Here is a 17,605-nt window from a genome sequence, read left to right as displayed (position 1 = left end):
GATAATTTGCAGATAAGAAGAACCCTCTCTACGACGAGTGTTGGAAGGGATGAAACCACTTACAACAGTATTTTAGACTTGCAAGACCTCATCAATTCTAGAGGTGACAATGGTGTTTAAAAACTTTTACCTACTACACAAACAAAGAAGTAAACAAAAGTCTAAACCACGAATAAAATCGCACTTGAAAGATCAGGGGAGAGATAGAACTCTTTAACATAATTGTGTGTAATTAACTGAAATACTTAGATTTTAGTGAAGATTGATCTTTTTACGAAAGTACAATCACCTAATGACAAGTTTCATTGTTTTATGTTGCTTAAAGACACTATTTTTTTACTAGAAAGTGAATTTGAGGGTTGAAAATCCTCTAAATTTTGGTTCTTGTGAAGAAGTATATTTTTCGTTTACTGTATAAGTGATATATGGTTGCCTAAAAACAAATAAACACTTAAAGTAAGTAACACTAATTACTAAAGGTAAGTCGCCCACTAGACTCTTCACTAACTAGTGTACATTTTGCTTAAAGTTGAGCAATTGTCAAGCACCGGTATTATGCAGGAGTTATTTTACAACTAATATTAATAACAGTCTTTATTTTCTATGAGTTCTCGAAATCGAGCAATTGTCAAGTATCTGTATTGTGCAGAAGTCCCGCTTCTCTTCTCATAAAAAATAAGGTTATAAAATTGAAAATTACGAAAATGGCACTATGTTAAATGAGGTATGGTTCATGGTCTATTTAAATCCACCCTATTATATCTTGATATTAAAAACTATTGACATGCACTGTTATCTTTCTACTTGTATTAGAATCTTATAAGTTTGAAAGTTTGTGTGTTTGTTTAAAGTTCAATCTATGTAACTACTTATCTTTAACTGCTGGTCAAATTGGGCTGAAATTTGGTATGATTATAGCTCACATTCCTGATTAACATAGACATATTCTTATCTCAAAAATCCTTTCGGTCATGCCCCAGTGGCTCTGGAGTTTCCCATGTTAACCTAATAAGTATTCATTGAAATTGGTTAATACTTTAAGCCTCAATTCTTCACTGATTTTACTAGTTTCAATAAAGTTTTCAAAAGTGTGAAACCAGTGTTTCCAACCTTGACTTGCATTGAATTCATTAGGATTGGCATTAAATCTTTCAGGTCTAAGTATTTGTTCCATGAAAAAAGATTGATGTATATTTTAATAAAATCTTCTAATAAATTGTTGTAGGAATGAAATTGGTTAATACTTTAAGCCTCAATTCTTCACTGATTTTACTAGTTTCAATAAAGTTTTATTAAAGAATTTTGTCAGCCGTTTCAATGACACAAGTTGTTCTATGACATTCAATATTTATTAAAAGTTATAAGTTTCACCAAAAGGGTGCCAGCACTATTATTTTTTTCATTTCTGACGACATAGCTAATTTGAACCAAGCCGCAACAAAATTCTATGATGCACAATGAGAAATGTTAAAGTAGGATTTGTATATGGTTAAGTTTATGTTTATAATTTATAAATACTGTTTTGATATTGTGCGCCTATTCGAGAATTTACTTTTTTATTGTTTAGGTCCAGTGTTAGAACATTATGGCTACGGTAGATATGTCATACAATAGAATATTGTAAATTAAAAAAAAAGTTTTCTCAAACCGGTCCTCTCCAATTGCAAACGCAAAGCACGATTATAACTGCAATAAGCATTTTATACTTATACGCAAACCCCGTACGAAGAGCGGGTTTACTGATAGTCTAGTAATAAGAATGTCGCCGCATCAATCCTGAGCAAGGTTAGCTTTTTGATGGTTCAAAACAGAACCCAGTTGTCCTTGATCATTGGGTTTTTGATATATTGACTGGTCCTTGCTAATGAAACAGTTGGTATTATTCAGTACGGAAACAAGACATTGTTCACTTAATTCTATACTCATCTTCACTCATATTTGGGTGTAAGTACGCTCCTATGTGGCGTACCCATCTTAACTGGTAATATAATAATAATAATAATGTCAGCGTTACCATCAGAGTTTATGTTTTCGTCCACTAAAAAATCCAGAAACACCGTATGAGTTGGGACAGTTTTCCCTCAGAAAGTTTTAGCTTCTTTTAAAAACATCCTATGGCATGGATAAAAAAAAACTAATTGCCTCATATATTTGGTAAACTAGGAATTGAAGATTTAACAAAAACCAACAATTATCTTTTACTCAATTAAAAAATTTAAACTACACAAAACTACAAACTTTTGACTAGACAATTCTTTATCTTAAAATCTAGCTATTGTTATTAAATTTTATTGAAAATCTCTTAAACATGAAAACCTCTTCACTAACTTTGACTTCACACAAAGTTTTCTACCGGCGTTATTTCAGGGAGGTCGCGGCCGACAAAAAGTGGCCCTTAGCTTCAGTCGATATTACGCTTTTGTTTAGAATTACCCTTCCAAGGGTCGGACTTGCGTGGTAAAAACTGACACCCTTACATACCTTGCTGTCTTTGTGGTCCCTCTCTTCCCTATAAACCACTACCGTACATTCGAGGTAAATAAGGTAAATGTGAAATGTGTATGGACATTGAAATTTTCAGTGAAATTTCGTTTTGACATTGAATAGTTTGGAATTATGTTCCTATGAGGAGATGTTTCTATTGCGTTGGTGATTTGTTACCTAATCGACTGCCTTACATTAAAATTCGTATATGTAAGATATTAATTGTATGTTCATTATTTATTGAGTTGATAAAAGTATTTATGTATATTGTATTGCTTGTACTATAAATGTATTGGGTAGATATTGATAATGTATTGATTACGTCTTACGAATGCCTAATGTCCTTTTCTAATACGTTTGATAAAAATTTGTTTGGATTAGGATGTTTAATCTATGGTTTAGGTAAAAGTTTAATTTTGTTTGGTAAATGCTAAAAGCTGTACTAAGATAATTTTGTCCTGTGGAAAAAGATTAAGGTTAAGTAATCTTTTTTATGTTTATACTTTATACTTACATTCAATAATATAAAATTATCATAAATTTTATATTAGCCTATTAAACTTTTTTCTACATATACAATTATTAATTTTACATTATTTAGTTAAAACGTTTTTCCCTAAGTACTAAGATGACTTTTTTCATAAAACTATTAAATAGTTAAGCTCTTGTCCAAAAATATGCTTTTAAAATCTCGTGGATTTATAAAAGTGTTCTTTATTTGCTATGCAGAAAGTTTAAAGTACATCAGAATATTTTAACAAAAGTGGAGGACACTTTTGAAGTATCAGTTTATTTTTAGGTATAGAACTATTTTATTTAGTCGATATATTTAAAAGTGGCCTATTTAAAAATTAATGTTTTTAAACAGCACTTTGGGTGGTTATTGATCTAACACTGTTTGATATGTCGGCCGGTTCACTTTTGGTACAGTTACACATGAAAGTTCATATTACTTGTGTGACAAATATTTCAGTAACAGTCACTGATTACGTAAGAATTTTCGATTCTTAAAAAGCATTATTGTTTACTTTGTCGGGAGCTGGACAAAGAGCGAGGCAAAGAATTAGTTTTATAACAAAAGTGGCGAAGATATACCAAGACTCTGAAGAGTACTTGGCCTCCTACCAAGACCGGTGGTACGGCAAAGTTTTCTTTATCGATATTTGATACAGCAAATTTTTAAATCGACCAATATATATACAGAATATCTCATGTACTACTCCTGCTATAGCAAATGCATGACAACGATAACAATTTTTTTTAGACAATTTATGCTGTATTCCATTGCTTGTTGCATGTATTGTATCGCTGATTTCTCAACATTTTAACTACTTTGCACACTTCGAATAGAAACTTTAATAAATACAATTTTGGCTATATATTCTTTATATTTCAATTTTTACTATAATCTCCAGAAAATGCACGTGAAGTATTTTAAATTTTACAAAATCTATATTAACAAAATTGTTAAAAGATCATTTTGTTCGGTTGTCTATTTAAACACTACTAGTGGCTTGTAGGGGCAATAGCCCCTATATATATATTCTAGTAAATATTTTGTACAAATTATTAGTCTCATGGGTTACCCTACCTTGAATTATCGTTTAACATTTTTGTATATTATAATATGTATAAAAGTTATTACATACCTGCATAATGCAATTTTTTGATGTCTGTTCTGTTTAAAATATAGATTCCAAAGGACTGTTCATGTAGTGTGTTTATAATACAAACTTTCTAATCATGATATACATCTAAGGAAGATTTTCAATAATAATCTACATGACTATTAATTAAATATTTATCAATTCCTTTGAATATAGACAAATTCACTTAAATAAAACACATAGAGATAATGTCATCCTCCAAATTGTATAATGCTAATTATAACAAAATCTCTGAAAACAACAGTATATAGTATCCATTTTAATCGAATCCTTGGTCTTTATTTTGTTCTAGTACTATTTTAACATCGTCTGGCAACTTTAACCGGCTAAAAGCTACATAAAGTTGACCATGGGTAAACACGGGTTTTTTTCAAATAAATGCCAACTTTTTGAAGGTTTTGCCTTGCGCTTTATTTATAGTAATATCGAAAGCTAATCGCAATAGGAATTGAATTCCTAAACTTAAACGGCATATTAGGATCTTTAGATGTTAGTTTTATTTTTGGCATGAAAAATATGTTCCCTTTGTCTACTCCAGTAATTACTTCTAACTTTACACTTTTTTTCAGACATACCTAACACAACTAATCTTATTCCATTAACTAATCCAGACCCTGGAAAAAGTCTATATTTCAGCTTTATAATAGTATACATATTACAGTACATATTACCATATGCTTTAAATTAAATAAACCACATGTTTTAAGTAACCAAAGCAGACATGACCTGGATTCCCATGTTATTTAAATGTTAATTATTTTATTACGTAACGACCTTTTGGTGCATAATTAAGAAAAATGAATAATTTTCCCCAAAACTTCATGACCAGACCTTTAAAATGAGACCTCTCCCAGCTTTCTACGGCCTCCCGTTCGCTCACAATTTCATTGTACAATTTTGGGCTTACGGAATTAGATATATAGATTGTATTACCTTTTATATTTTACTACTAAAGTAGGGCTTTTAGTATAAACATAATAAAAATAGTTTCTCTCGTTTAAAAAAATCAAATGCATACTTTTAATCAAACTTTCTTACCGGCCAGCCAACTTGAAACCTATCTAGGAAAACGACATGTAAACACATAAGCAATACCTCCAGTACAAATAAAAATCAAATCATCTAAAACCAATCAAAACAACCAGATTACTCCAAAGTTAGTGTATAACGGATTTGCAGCATTTCCCACAATCCCATTCGCCACCACAATGAGGATCACCAGAGTATGTTTGACAAAGGAAGTAGTCAATGATCAGCCCGTGTCAAGCACCCAGACGCGGTTCAATTGTCATTGTTTAATGAATGACGTAATTGTCCTGTCTGCATAGTCTCCAGTAGCAAATCAGCTGACAGTAACATGTCCCTGCATACCTTATGTTTATTGTTAGGGACGAATGTTTTTAAATATTATGGTAGCCTCTTTCATGCTATCAGTTTTGCATTTCATGTTCACATAGCCCTCAAAGGTCTGAAAGTGGATAGAATAAACCAAAACAAGGGGTATGATAATATATTACAAGAACTAAGTGTAGAGGTACATTTTAAAGGGCATCCGTATGTGTACTCTCGAGATGGTTTCCTTGGCTTAGTGGAAAAACATTTGAGAAAGCTCCATAAAATATAAAATTACACAAAGTTGGGGTTTTGAGACTGTGGTACTTTATTTTCACAATAGTTAGGCCATGTTTTAAAAAGCCATTCTCACCAATCCAGTGTATACAGCAAAAAGGTTTGAATCTTGATTGGTACCGTATTTTCTTCGCAATAGGTCACGTAAACTGGAATTTTGAGGTCACATGCACAATGGCAGACAGACAGACAGAAAGGCAGAAATTGGGATAAGACTCGTTTCGGCATCCTTAGGCTATGGAACGTAAAATAACCAAAAACTTTACGATTCTACGCAATGTACAGACTGCAGTTATATTCATCACAACTTATTGAAACATTAGCGCAAAAAAAAAACAGTGTTCCCAAAACAGTTCCCTGAGGTACTCCAAGTGTAATATAAAGGGTTACACCTCAAATCCTCACTTTTAATACGTTCCTATCGTTTTTAACGACGATTTGAAACTAATTCGTAATTATTAGAACCATTAATTAGTACTGCTTTAATTAGCTGCTTTAACGATGTCACAGCGACGTCTTCCCAGCTAATCTTTGAGCAGGTTGAACCGAAAGGTCAATGAGCCGTCTAAGCCAAGGACCACCAAATGTTCCGGCCCACGTGCAATACTGATTACATGTTAGTAGATTGTTATTATTATATCAAAGACGTATGTTTGTGATCTTGTAATCTGGGGGAGCAAAGTCTTCAGGTTAACTCGAAACTCCATGATGATGTAAAATCAATGTTACCTCATTTAAACTTGTGTGTTTTGATCCATCCAAGACTAAAGAAGGCCTGTTTTTTTTTTCTTTTTTTTCAATTTGTAAACCAGTTAGCTATAACAGGATTATTAAGGACTTTTTCATGTAGTTAGACTTAATCGTATACAAGTTAAGTTATAAACCAGATTAAGTTTGCACTCATTGGGTGCAACCTTATTGGTGGTGTTATTTGTTTGTTCTATAAACCAGCGAAAAGGTATAAGGGAGTATAATATTGTTAGAGCAGTGAGTGTTTGTGATCGGTTCTATGTTCTTGCGTGAGTTTACGTAATTTTATACAAATTCGTTTGTAGTTTTAAGGAACAAAACAATTAAATAAGAGTTAAAGAATAAAGTTGGGAGCGAGCTGGTGTAGTGGTTAGAGCGCGGGATTTCAGTCCCTGAGGTCCCGGGTTCGATCCCCGCCAAGTCACCAATGGATTTTATCTAAGTGATAATGCCGCAACCCCTAGGTCTAGCCTGAAGTAATGTGAAAAACAATCCCAGGCTCGTGCCTAGCGTCCTAAGGACAAAAAAAAATGTCAGCCTAAAAAATAAATATTTATTATCCCAATAAAGAAATAAATTGGATTTAAAATCCAAATCCTTTTTGTTGAAGTAAAAAAAAAAATAATAACCACCCAGTACAGAAACTAAGAATAAAATTATAAATTAAGTTTTTATTTAAAATCTAGATAAAGTGCATTAATGTTATTTTAGCCCGGGCAGTTAAATTAGACTAATCGGGTGAAATAATTCCTGGAGAGTTGGAATTTTTTAAAACGTTCATTTTGTTTATTAGATTGAAGAAAATAAAAAGTCCTGATGGTTGGGAGTCGAGCTTGACTAAGGGAAGGGCTCTGAATGTAACTTTTTATAGTGTTTCGCTTATATATCGGAGTCTGTAAGTCATATTGAAAAGTGTTAAATACAAAAGTTGTAGCTGACAAAATTCCCTACAAAAATGACTGTGTGCATTTTTTTGTAGGACTGAACCATTAAAAGCTAAAGGTTAAAGAAAATAACAGTAAATTAAAATGATGTTTTTTTTTTGCATGGAAGATGAAACAGGCTCGAAAAGACAAAGTCATATCATTGGCCTCAATGAGCAGCACTAGCAAAATTAATAACGTAGTGCAATTTCAACGAGTTGCAATTTGAAAGAAAAACGACGAGGATCTAGAGGACCTTCTGTGCTACGAGCTGCGCCTTTCCCCTTATAGCTCTGTTTGATGAATTGACAATTGATAATTAATTGATAAAATTGATGAAAGATGTATGAGAAAGACATAAGTCTTCTTTATATGATTTTTCCATGTTCATTAGTTAACTCCAGACCTTAAGCTCTAAATTTATGTTATTGATGGTGGCTTTTTGTTACATCGTGTTAAGTGGATCTTAGTCCTAACTTTCTCAGTTGTAATCAACCTATATATGACGTACATAAAGAAAAACTATGGTGAATTCTGCACTGTTGTGTTTGATGGTTCCTGAGATACTGTCAAAAGAACAAAACAGGCCAAACAGGAGCCACCACCAAGACCGTATCAGTCGACATTGATTTCACTGAAGAAATTACAGTGACAGTACAGCAAGAAAACGTTCTTTGTAATAACAAAAATAAAACCAGGTTCATCAATATGCTTTCTCAGAAAATGATCTCTGAGGGTATAGAAGTCAGACGTTCTGAGGATGATGCTGATACTACAGTTGTGCGTGGTGCAGTGAAAAAAGCAGCATTCAGTGGTCATGTTGCTATCGTTTTTACTTACTTACTCTTACTCTTACTCCTTTAGAGGATATAAATTTGCTGGTCTTGCTGATTGCATTAGCTTCACATGAGTAAGAAATTATCTTCTTCGAACCAGAAAAAATGTAGCCTAAATTTAAAGTTATTCCTACGTTGGATTACAGAAATGTGACGATGAATTGAATGAAACTTTGCATTTGCCAGAAGCATATTCTTCATTCACGGGTTTAGTTCACAAGGTGTGATACCTTCTCGTCCTTTTACAGAAAAGGCAAGTCATTAATTTTGAAAATAGTCTCGATACCATCAGCAACGTATTTTACCAACTTCGGCCCAAAAGGAAGTCTCGATAGCCGGCGAGTGGATGATCCTATTGATGTTCAAATCCCGAGCAAAATATCTGGGCAGACACCGATACATCGCATTCATCAAATCCACCACTAGGCTGAAGGCAGACCTCCCGTCTCTGCCACCAACGGAAGGCTCTGTCCAGCAGCATTCGTATAGAATATATTTGCAAGTGCAAGAATGGCTGGGAGATAAACTACCACTAACTGATTGGGGTTGGAGAACGGGCACCGAAGGACAACTACAACCCCTTACTACCCTAGATCCTTATACTCCGGCCGCTATCCTCACAATAATCTTTTGCAGTTGTACAAATAAAGGTTGTGGAACACGTTGTGGGTGCCGTAAAGCGAGGATCCACTGCTCAACAATGTGTGGAACTGTGAGGGAGCGTGCACCAAAGGCCCTCTGGTAGACGACGATTCCTTGAATGTGGATGATACTGAAGAAACCCTGGATCTCATAGTTTAAACGATATGACCTATGTTTGTAATCATTAAAATTATGTTTGGTAATATTAACTTTAAGAACAGAAATGCAAATAAAACACGATTTTATTATACTGTTATTTTCTTTAACCTTTAGCTTTAAACGGTTAAGTCCTACGAAAAAATGCATACAGTCATTTTTGCAGGGAATTTTGTCAGCTACAACTTTTCAATATGACTTACAGATTCCGATATATAAGCGAAAAACTAAAAAAGACACATTCAGAGCCCTTCCCTTAGTCAAGCTCGACCCCCACCCATCAGGACTTTTTATTTTATTCAATCCAATGAAAAAAAGGAACGTTTAATCAAACTTCCAACTCTCCGGGATTTTTTTCACCCTAATGGCAATTTTTTTTATTTGACTGGGCTATTTAAGTAATACCAAAAGTCACAATGGTGATCAATTTTGAGTAGGCCCTAGTCATGCCAGTCATCACATAAACAAACTATTGGTTCTCCGATTGTGAAATCTTTTATAATATTTACCGTCTTTTAAACCTGATCAATGGAAGTGTAGATATATCGAAAAGGTGTTAAACACGTTTAATTATATCCGTGTGAACAGTCATTTGGAAATAGAAATGCCCAAAATTAACATTTGTATCAGAATGTAGCATATTCCTAATCAATACATTGGTGGTTCCTATCGTTACAATGAAAGTTTGTCCAACACTCCGACGTTTTGTTGGATCGATAGCAGTATAGTTCAAGCTAGTTCTACCGTAGCCTTCAAACATAACGTTTACACCACGACGTCACCTACGACCATAACGGATATTCTATGGTTGGGTTTTATCGTTTGGATTAGCAAAATGAAAGATAAACTAACCTCACAGATAAACTTTGCGGATCGAACAAACAAATTTATTTTAAGGAGAAGACGATTCTTTAATTACAGAAATTATTCCAGACAATTTCCGTTGTGATTATGATAAAACTGTTTTATGGTCTTGAATCCCATATCGTCCTTGGCCGTAACCTGGTAACCTAGTACGGTACGTTAACATTCACACATGCTGAAAATGGAAATACAAAAGCAAAACTGAGAAAACCAAGCAACTCTACGGCTGGATTGTTTTTGAAGTATTTGAATACACTAAAGATACTAAATTTTTTTAAATATTTTTTACTTAACAAATCAACCGTTGAAAGTTTATAGTACCTATTTATTTTATCAAACTAGCATAATAACTACCCTTCTACCTAACTATAACGTAAAAAAAACTTCATCTACCCTTAAAAACTTAAAATTAACAACACCAACAAAGAACTTTCATCAAACTTTATAGAGACTACAATACATATAGTATAACATCAGAAAATAGTTTTGAAACTGTGTAGAATGAGTGTTATCATAAAGTCCCGCTAGTGCTGCAATGGTATCCATATGTTAGTTGGTGGACAGTCTCGCCGTTACTATTCCCACTCTGCATGTATCATCTGTTTGCATTTCTATTATAATCGGTCAACTATGAACAAACTACCCCAATCCGACCTACTATGGCGTTGTTTCTAAAACCTGGTCTATGTTGAAAAATATTTTTTCAACTTTAGTCAGTTCCATTGTGTAAAAGTGTATTGCTGATGTCTTACTGTATTTTTTTACCGATAGCAATTTTAATAATACTAATACAATTTTAATTTTAATTAATACTAATAGTGATTACTAGTTGCTTTATATTTGCTTCGCAACGGGGTGTGAGCTCGGGACAGATTGGAGTGCATTAAAAGCTTCTGCAAAAATAGGTATACTACTCATTGATTGTAAAACTCACATCACCTTATTTCTCTGAGACATAACTCAGAGAACGCGATAACTTGAGTAATTTTTGTACGATTTTGATATTTAGCTTAAAGGTTTAGGGCGGGACAAACTTGAAGGAGTTCGCAAATCAGCATGATCGGACTATGGGAATGGGGTGTTATGGGGGGTTTTATCGGGTAAAATTTGGTTTTTCTCATTTCTGGCCCTCAAAACATAAAATTTCCCAATTTCTCTTTACAACAATAAAAGAGCTTAAAAAACAAATAATTTAGTATATTGGAGTGTTTAGTGCGGTTTTTGGTTACGGAGAAACATGAATACATTTTACATTTAAAATTCTCATATTATTCTTATGGATAATAACTAAACCGTTGTATTTGCTTGTGTATGGATATATTTTTATCAATATTAGTAAATTTATTTATTTTATACAGAAGTATTCATAATTTACTAAAAAACACATTTTGTTACCCTCCCAGTAGCAGCAAACATAGGTAACCTAACCTATAACCTAATGTACAACCTAATGTAATTTAATGTTATTTAAATAGATTTTATTCTAAATCCAATACAGGTAAATGGAAATTCACTTAATCTGCAGGTTTGCTGCGGCGGGGGTATAGGATAGGGTTTCTGTCAATTACAGTCATATTCAAGTTGATAATATTGTAATCTTTCAATAGTTTTAAATAGGGAGCCATCTAAGTGAGCTTACTTAATTGAAATAGAGTAATTTTCTTCGAAGGAATCTCGTTTGTTTAAAGTTTAATAGAATTTGAATGTTTTTTGACTGGTAATAATTTATTAAAATGAATTCATACAACGTCATATTCATACAATGGAAATTATCTATTGTAAGTCATCATTTAGTGACTACATATTTCGCTCTGACAAAAAATATATTCAAAAATAGCAAGTATCCTTACACAGAAAAACTATTTGTCTGTTGATAAATACTTCTCTGTATTAAGCTTGGTCGCCAGATTCATTTCCTAATCAGGTAATAGTGACGTACTAAGCTAGTCACGTGACGGGCTTGAGACGGACGACCGAGAAGCTAAACGGGGTGTAATCTATTAGAGACACTCACCCATTTACTGAAGATTGATTGACTAGCCTTGGAAAACATCTGGTGCTACGTTCAGTAAAATACCAAGACTGTGATGCGTACAACCATTGACTATACACAGAGACATTCCATGTAATGTACAAATATGAAGCCAAGAAAATATATGTTCAGGATCATCTCACCAGAGGGTACTAGTATTGGGTTAATTCTTTGACAAAATCGTTGTAGTTAAGCCACCGACAGATTGCACTGATCTAAATTATTAAATTCTGTCGAATACACGAACTTATTTACGGAGCCGAACTAAGGTAGTGACTTATAGCAACCATTATGATCCATTAACCTGGTCAGCAACCAAATATGTATAAAGATAAGGTATAAAATTGAATTTTAGACACTAGCGCCTCTGGAGGTTGTTTGAAGCAGAAAAGGAAGCTTGTAGAAGAAAATATTTTGTGATGACAAATAATTTTAGAAAACATCATCATCCTCGTGATTTTAATGGTAATTGGAATCCTAGGTGCCTATTGGAAAATACTAAATACAATTGTTGATTTTTAATCCCATGAAACCTTAGTTTTTGATGAAGTGTAATAAAGTAATCTATTTAAACAATATAGATTTCAGAAGGGGCTCTATGAATTGAAAATTCCTAGTTACATTTATACAACCATTCATAAATTTGTGTTTCTGTGTGTTTCTCCGGATATAACTTATCAATTAAACTGACCTTGGTGATATGCCTTATCATCACTCCTACAAGTCGTTTTCAAAAAGTCTGTATTTGTCTACTGTATTGGATTTTAAAGTATGATTTGTAAAACTGTACAGGTAAGGTAGATGCTGACATCTAATACACTAAAATTAATCATTTATCCATAAAAAGATCTCAAATGTTATTAATTAAGAACATTGTTTGTACTGCCGTATTTTGTTAGTTATGTTGTAATGGTAATTTTATGTTATAATTTTTCTTACTTGTAACTCCGATAAACCTGAGGTGGGGTTTGTGGCATTAAAATCTAAAAAGTGATGTCTCTAAAATTCATTCTCAATTTGTATTACCACCACAATGGGTCGTACCCTATGTATGCAGGTGATGGTTATTGCATACCTAAAAAAATAAAATTTTGCCATAAAACACATTACTACTTGTATATTATATTTTCAAACAGATTAAAAAGGAAATATATTTTCTAAGGCAACTAAACAAAATGCAAATCTGTGTGCATCTTACTTTTGTGTTAAACCCCTAAGGACATGCAGTGGTTTACATCCATCATTTTATTTGGTAGTAATTGTTTTTAAATTAATACAACCACGGAACATTTAACAGTAAAAATCGCATATACACACATGTATACATAGCAGACCTTAAAATCATTCTCAAGGATGATAAACCTGTAATGGGATACAGCTAGTCTATGGTTATAATATATGCCGAGATACATAGGTATATCGGTATATCATGTGACAGTATAATTAACGTATCTTATGTATAATGTATACTCGGCAAACATACAGTGGCTAATTTGTAATGAAAGAGAAGTTAAGTGATGAAGGATGAAGGCATTTTCATTTCATAGGCCTAAGTAGTTTTTCCGATCAATTGAACAGTGTATTGCATAGAATAAGTAAATTGTATTTTTTTACTTACTAATTTAACCAAGAACATGAACCAACGTTTAGTTGTCTCCATTCTTTTTAAATTGGTGATTTAATTTAGCGAAGCGAGCGAAGCTCTTATAGTGTACTACACTCCTGCTTTTGTTTTACAAATACTCCTCTTGAACGGCTGAAGCGATCTACACGCAATTTAGCAAATTCATAGCAACTAACCATGGGAAGGTATGTATCTGAAATGGTAACGAATTGGATGTCAGGGCTTTTCCCTACGTGAATTTAGACTTTTAGAAATTTAACATGGGTCTTATGGGTTGATTGGTCACCATGACATTATTTGCGAGATAAAAATAAAAATTTAAACAAGAGTCGCAACATATGTTAGTCAACGAATCATCTAAAATAGCACATTACAAATACCGTACATAGAAAAGGGGAAGAACGATCGGGTTAATATCATCGAGCATAATTTACTACAAAATTAATAACTAATAATTAGGGTCGCCGGAATTAGGCTGATGCACAATTGCTTTTAAATACTTTAAATAGCCATTCCATTTATGTGAACCAAATATAGTACTACCATTGGAGTCTGGACACTGCAACTCTATTTAAGTGAACTAGACGTTACATCAATGCAGACTTTGAATGGGTACTGCAAATAGGCACTCCATTATTTATGTGAATCAAATGGACCATTGACCTAGGATACTGCAAGTAGACAATTCATTTACATGAACCAAATGTACCATTGCGTTTGGATACTAAAAGTAAATAATTCACTTACGTGAACCAAATTTACCATTGGGTTTGGATACTGCAAGTAAACAATTAGTTTCGTTTACGTGAACCCAACGTATCACTGACGTTGAATACTGCAAATTGACGTTCTATTTAAGTGAACCTGAAGTAAGCCTACCATTGACTTTGGATACTGCAAGTGGATTTCTCATTTATTTGAAGCAGGTATGCCATAGATTTAGGACACTGCAAGTAGACAATTCATTTACGTGAACCAATTGTACAATTGACTTTATAACCTGTAAATAGACATTTCATTTAAGTGAACCATGCGTCATTGACTTTGTATACTGCAAATAGTCATTCTATTTATGCGAACCAAATATATATATAATTAACATTGGATACTGCAAATAGACATTCTATTTATGTGTACCAAATATACCATTGACATTGCACAACTGCATTGTATCAAACACTTAGTTATATTATAAAAGGTCTGACAAAATTATTTGGGTCGGATAAGGGAAGTGAGAGATTGTTGTGTTAAGATTTTTTATCTAATACGATCCAAAATCTGTGTAGAAAATTTTGATTTATAATTAAATTAATTAAATATTAATATTGTGGGTGATTAGGGGGTAAAGCTACAATTCACGTTTTAGGAAAATTGATTCATTCATATAATAACATATAAACCTAAAATTAATGTGTGTCCTATAACAATTATAAATGAAGTAGGAAACTAAGCTACTGACTTGATAGATTCTGTAAAAATCTATCAGTTTATCTCATTGCAAATAGCTATATGAATATGGAAAGCAGTATTTTAGGTAAAATAGACGTGTAAAAACAGTAGGGATTTCACATAACTTATGAGAGATTTCACCCATTTGACCTTGAACTTCATTTTTCATAACGTGCGTTTTCAACGTGAGCGAGTTTAAACTGTTAATTAATAATGTTAAGTAATAATAACGTTAACTAATAATGTATAGCGATTGTATATAACACAAAAACGGTTTACTGTATTCTCTTAAAAAAGTCAAGACCATGGATTATGTATCCGTATCGTTTATTGAAGCTAGACTATTTTTTAATGTAAATATTTAATGTACCGGTAAGTGCTTAGAAAAAAATGTGAAGGTCACTGGATCGATTCCAAGTGAGGACGTTTCTAGAGATCACCATTTATTAATATTTCCTAACAAAACCCCGACATGCTATAGTTTGAACCGTTCTCTTACAAAATCCTTGACGAACTAAAATGGCATAAAAATACAAATAAATTGTATAAACATATAACATTAACCAGCTTAAAGTGTTGATCTTCCTAGACAGTACTCTATTCAACTTTGTGGAAACTTCTAATCAAGGAATTCTAAGGAACCTATAAATAAATTCTCGAAAAGTGAGGGCACTGCGTTGGGAGCTTTACTTAGCGAGAATTTCCTTAGAGGTTGGGAGGAAAGGGTACTCTTATTTTGGACATTGAGCTACATTGAGCTACCTGAATGCCTAAAATCTGTAATATCCATTTAATATGAATAAATTGTAAAAGAAAATTATAATACTGTTTAGGTATAGTATTAGGTTAGTTCAAAATAGCTGAAGGTCTAATGTATTAGAGAAAAGCTTGCAAGTAAAGGTATTTTTAATTTGATGCTGTTTATTTAATACCCCAAACTCACCGATGGCATAAGTTGGTCCGTGCTGCGTACTCTGGTCACCCTGTTCTTATACAGGTGTTTCTTCACGAACCGCTCCACCTGCTGGTTCCACTTCATGAAGCTGACGTACATCAGATAAATGGAGAACAACACCGCAGCCTCGTACCAATAGATGTTGTTGTCACGGAAGAAAATGATCAGGATGATAAGCGAGGCCGAGTAGAAGGCGCAATCACGGAAAAGCGGCCACCACGTGAGTGTGAGAACCGTACGAGAAAACAGAGCGCACATGCCGATCACAAAGAGGATGTTGAAAACCGCGGATCCGACGATAGTACCGATACCGACGTCGTCGAAACTGACGAATACACCGATCACCGAAGTGAACAGTTCCGGGGCGGAGCCTCCCGCAGCCATGAATGTGGCTCCGGCGACATCCTCGGCGATGTCGAGCTTCTCGATGACTACATCCAAGGAAGGGACGAAGAACTCGTCACAAACCACGGCTAGTGCGACGAACATGTAGATCACCCCGATAATATGGAACACGACGGCTCCGTTCCGTCGTTGCTCCATGGTGAACAGATCCTCCGGGAACAACGGATCTTTTTCTGGTTTGTGGTGGTCAGAGGAGTTGGTGTAGAGCTCGGTGGTGTTGTCATGTTGCTGCGAAGGTCTGCAGAGGGCCAGCAAGACGAGCACCACGAGTCTTCTCATAGCCACGGCTGTGGACACACTGTCGGTCGATAGCCGGGCGCCGCTAGTGCGCAGCCTCCTGCCACCTCCCGGCACCGAGCGAAAAACTGCCTGAATGAATAACGGTCAATGAATTACGGATGGACGAGTGTACGATTTTGTGAGTAGGTCAAGAAAGGTGGTGAATATTTGTAGAGAATATACACGTTAAACGGGAAATTTAATTTGACCTTTTCCACATCGCGGCACCGCGAGAAAAATTGCGTGCGTTAATAACAAGGGATTGATAACGGATGGACTGGACGGATGTGCAATTCAAAACATTCAGTTTAGTAGGTTGAGAAATTAAAGTCAGCTTGATAAATACAGAAAAAAACTCGTTACGAAAAAAATACATGAGTAATTAAAAGTCGGTAATTCATTGAAATACGGACGGACAAGTGTGTACAATTTCGTGAATCGGTCAAGAAAGACTGCAAGTCAGGTGTGGATGCTATTTTTAGTAAAAATTGTAATTATTTAATTCGAGAATTTGTGGACAAAATCACTTAAGTACGGTAACTAACCCGGCGATCAAGTTGTACATGCAATGACAAGCGTATAATTTCGAAACGTGTTTAGTAGGCCCAAAAAGAGACGATTAGCGGTCATCGCTGAGAATCCTATTTATAAATGATTCCAACTCAAGATAATCTGTATAACTATGAATCATCAAAAGAACCGCATGAATGGCTAACTTGGTGGCGAACAAATTACGAATATTGTACACTGACAATTCAATAATATTAGCAAAGTCCTGTTAGTAGTTCCGAAGGAAGACTTCCCCTACTAGGTAATGTCAGAGGAAGGTTAGGTAGGCTAGTGTTTTCAATAAAATATTAATTCTGAAAATTTCATTTGACAAACTGAAATGTTAATCAGTAGTGTCCGC

General features: G+C 34.0%; 1 protein-coding gene across 1 annotated transcript in view; it reads right to left on the bottom strand.

The window, feature by feature from the left end:
* LOC128996195 (sodium/potassium/calcium exchanger Nckx30C-like) overlaps positions 1-16,702 on the bottom strand; it is a 204,626-nt gene extending 187,924 nt beyond the window's left edge. Inside the window, exon 1 of the mRNA XM_054421334.1 lies at positions 16,000-16,702. Coding sequence (XP_054277309.1) covers positions 16,000-16,695 — 696 coding nt within the window. The 5' untranslated portion in view covers positions 16,696-16,702. The remainder of the gene's footprint in view (positions 1-15,999) is intronic.
* Between the last annotated feature and the right edge of the window lie 903 nt (positions 16,703-17,605).

The sequence above is a fragment of the Macrosteles quadrilineatus genome, unplaced genomic scaffold (genome assembly GCF_028750875.1).
Source record: "Macrosteles quadrilineatus isolate MER2022 unplaced genomic scaffold, UCM_ALF_1.0 Scaffold_6__1_contigs__length_79288215, whole genome shotgun sequence".
Taxonomy (NCBI): domain Eukaryota; kingdom Metazoa; phylum Arthropoda; class Insecta; order Hemiptera; family Cicadellidae; genus Macrosteles; species Macrosteles quadrilineatus.
This window is presented reverse-complemented; position numbering and strand designations above follow the sequence as displayed.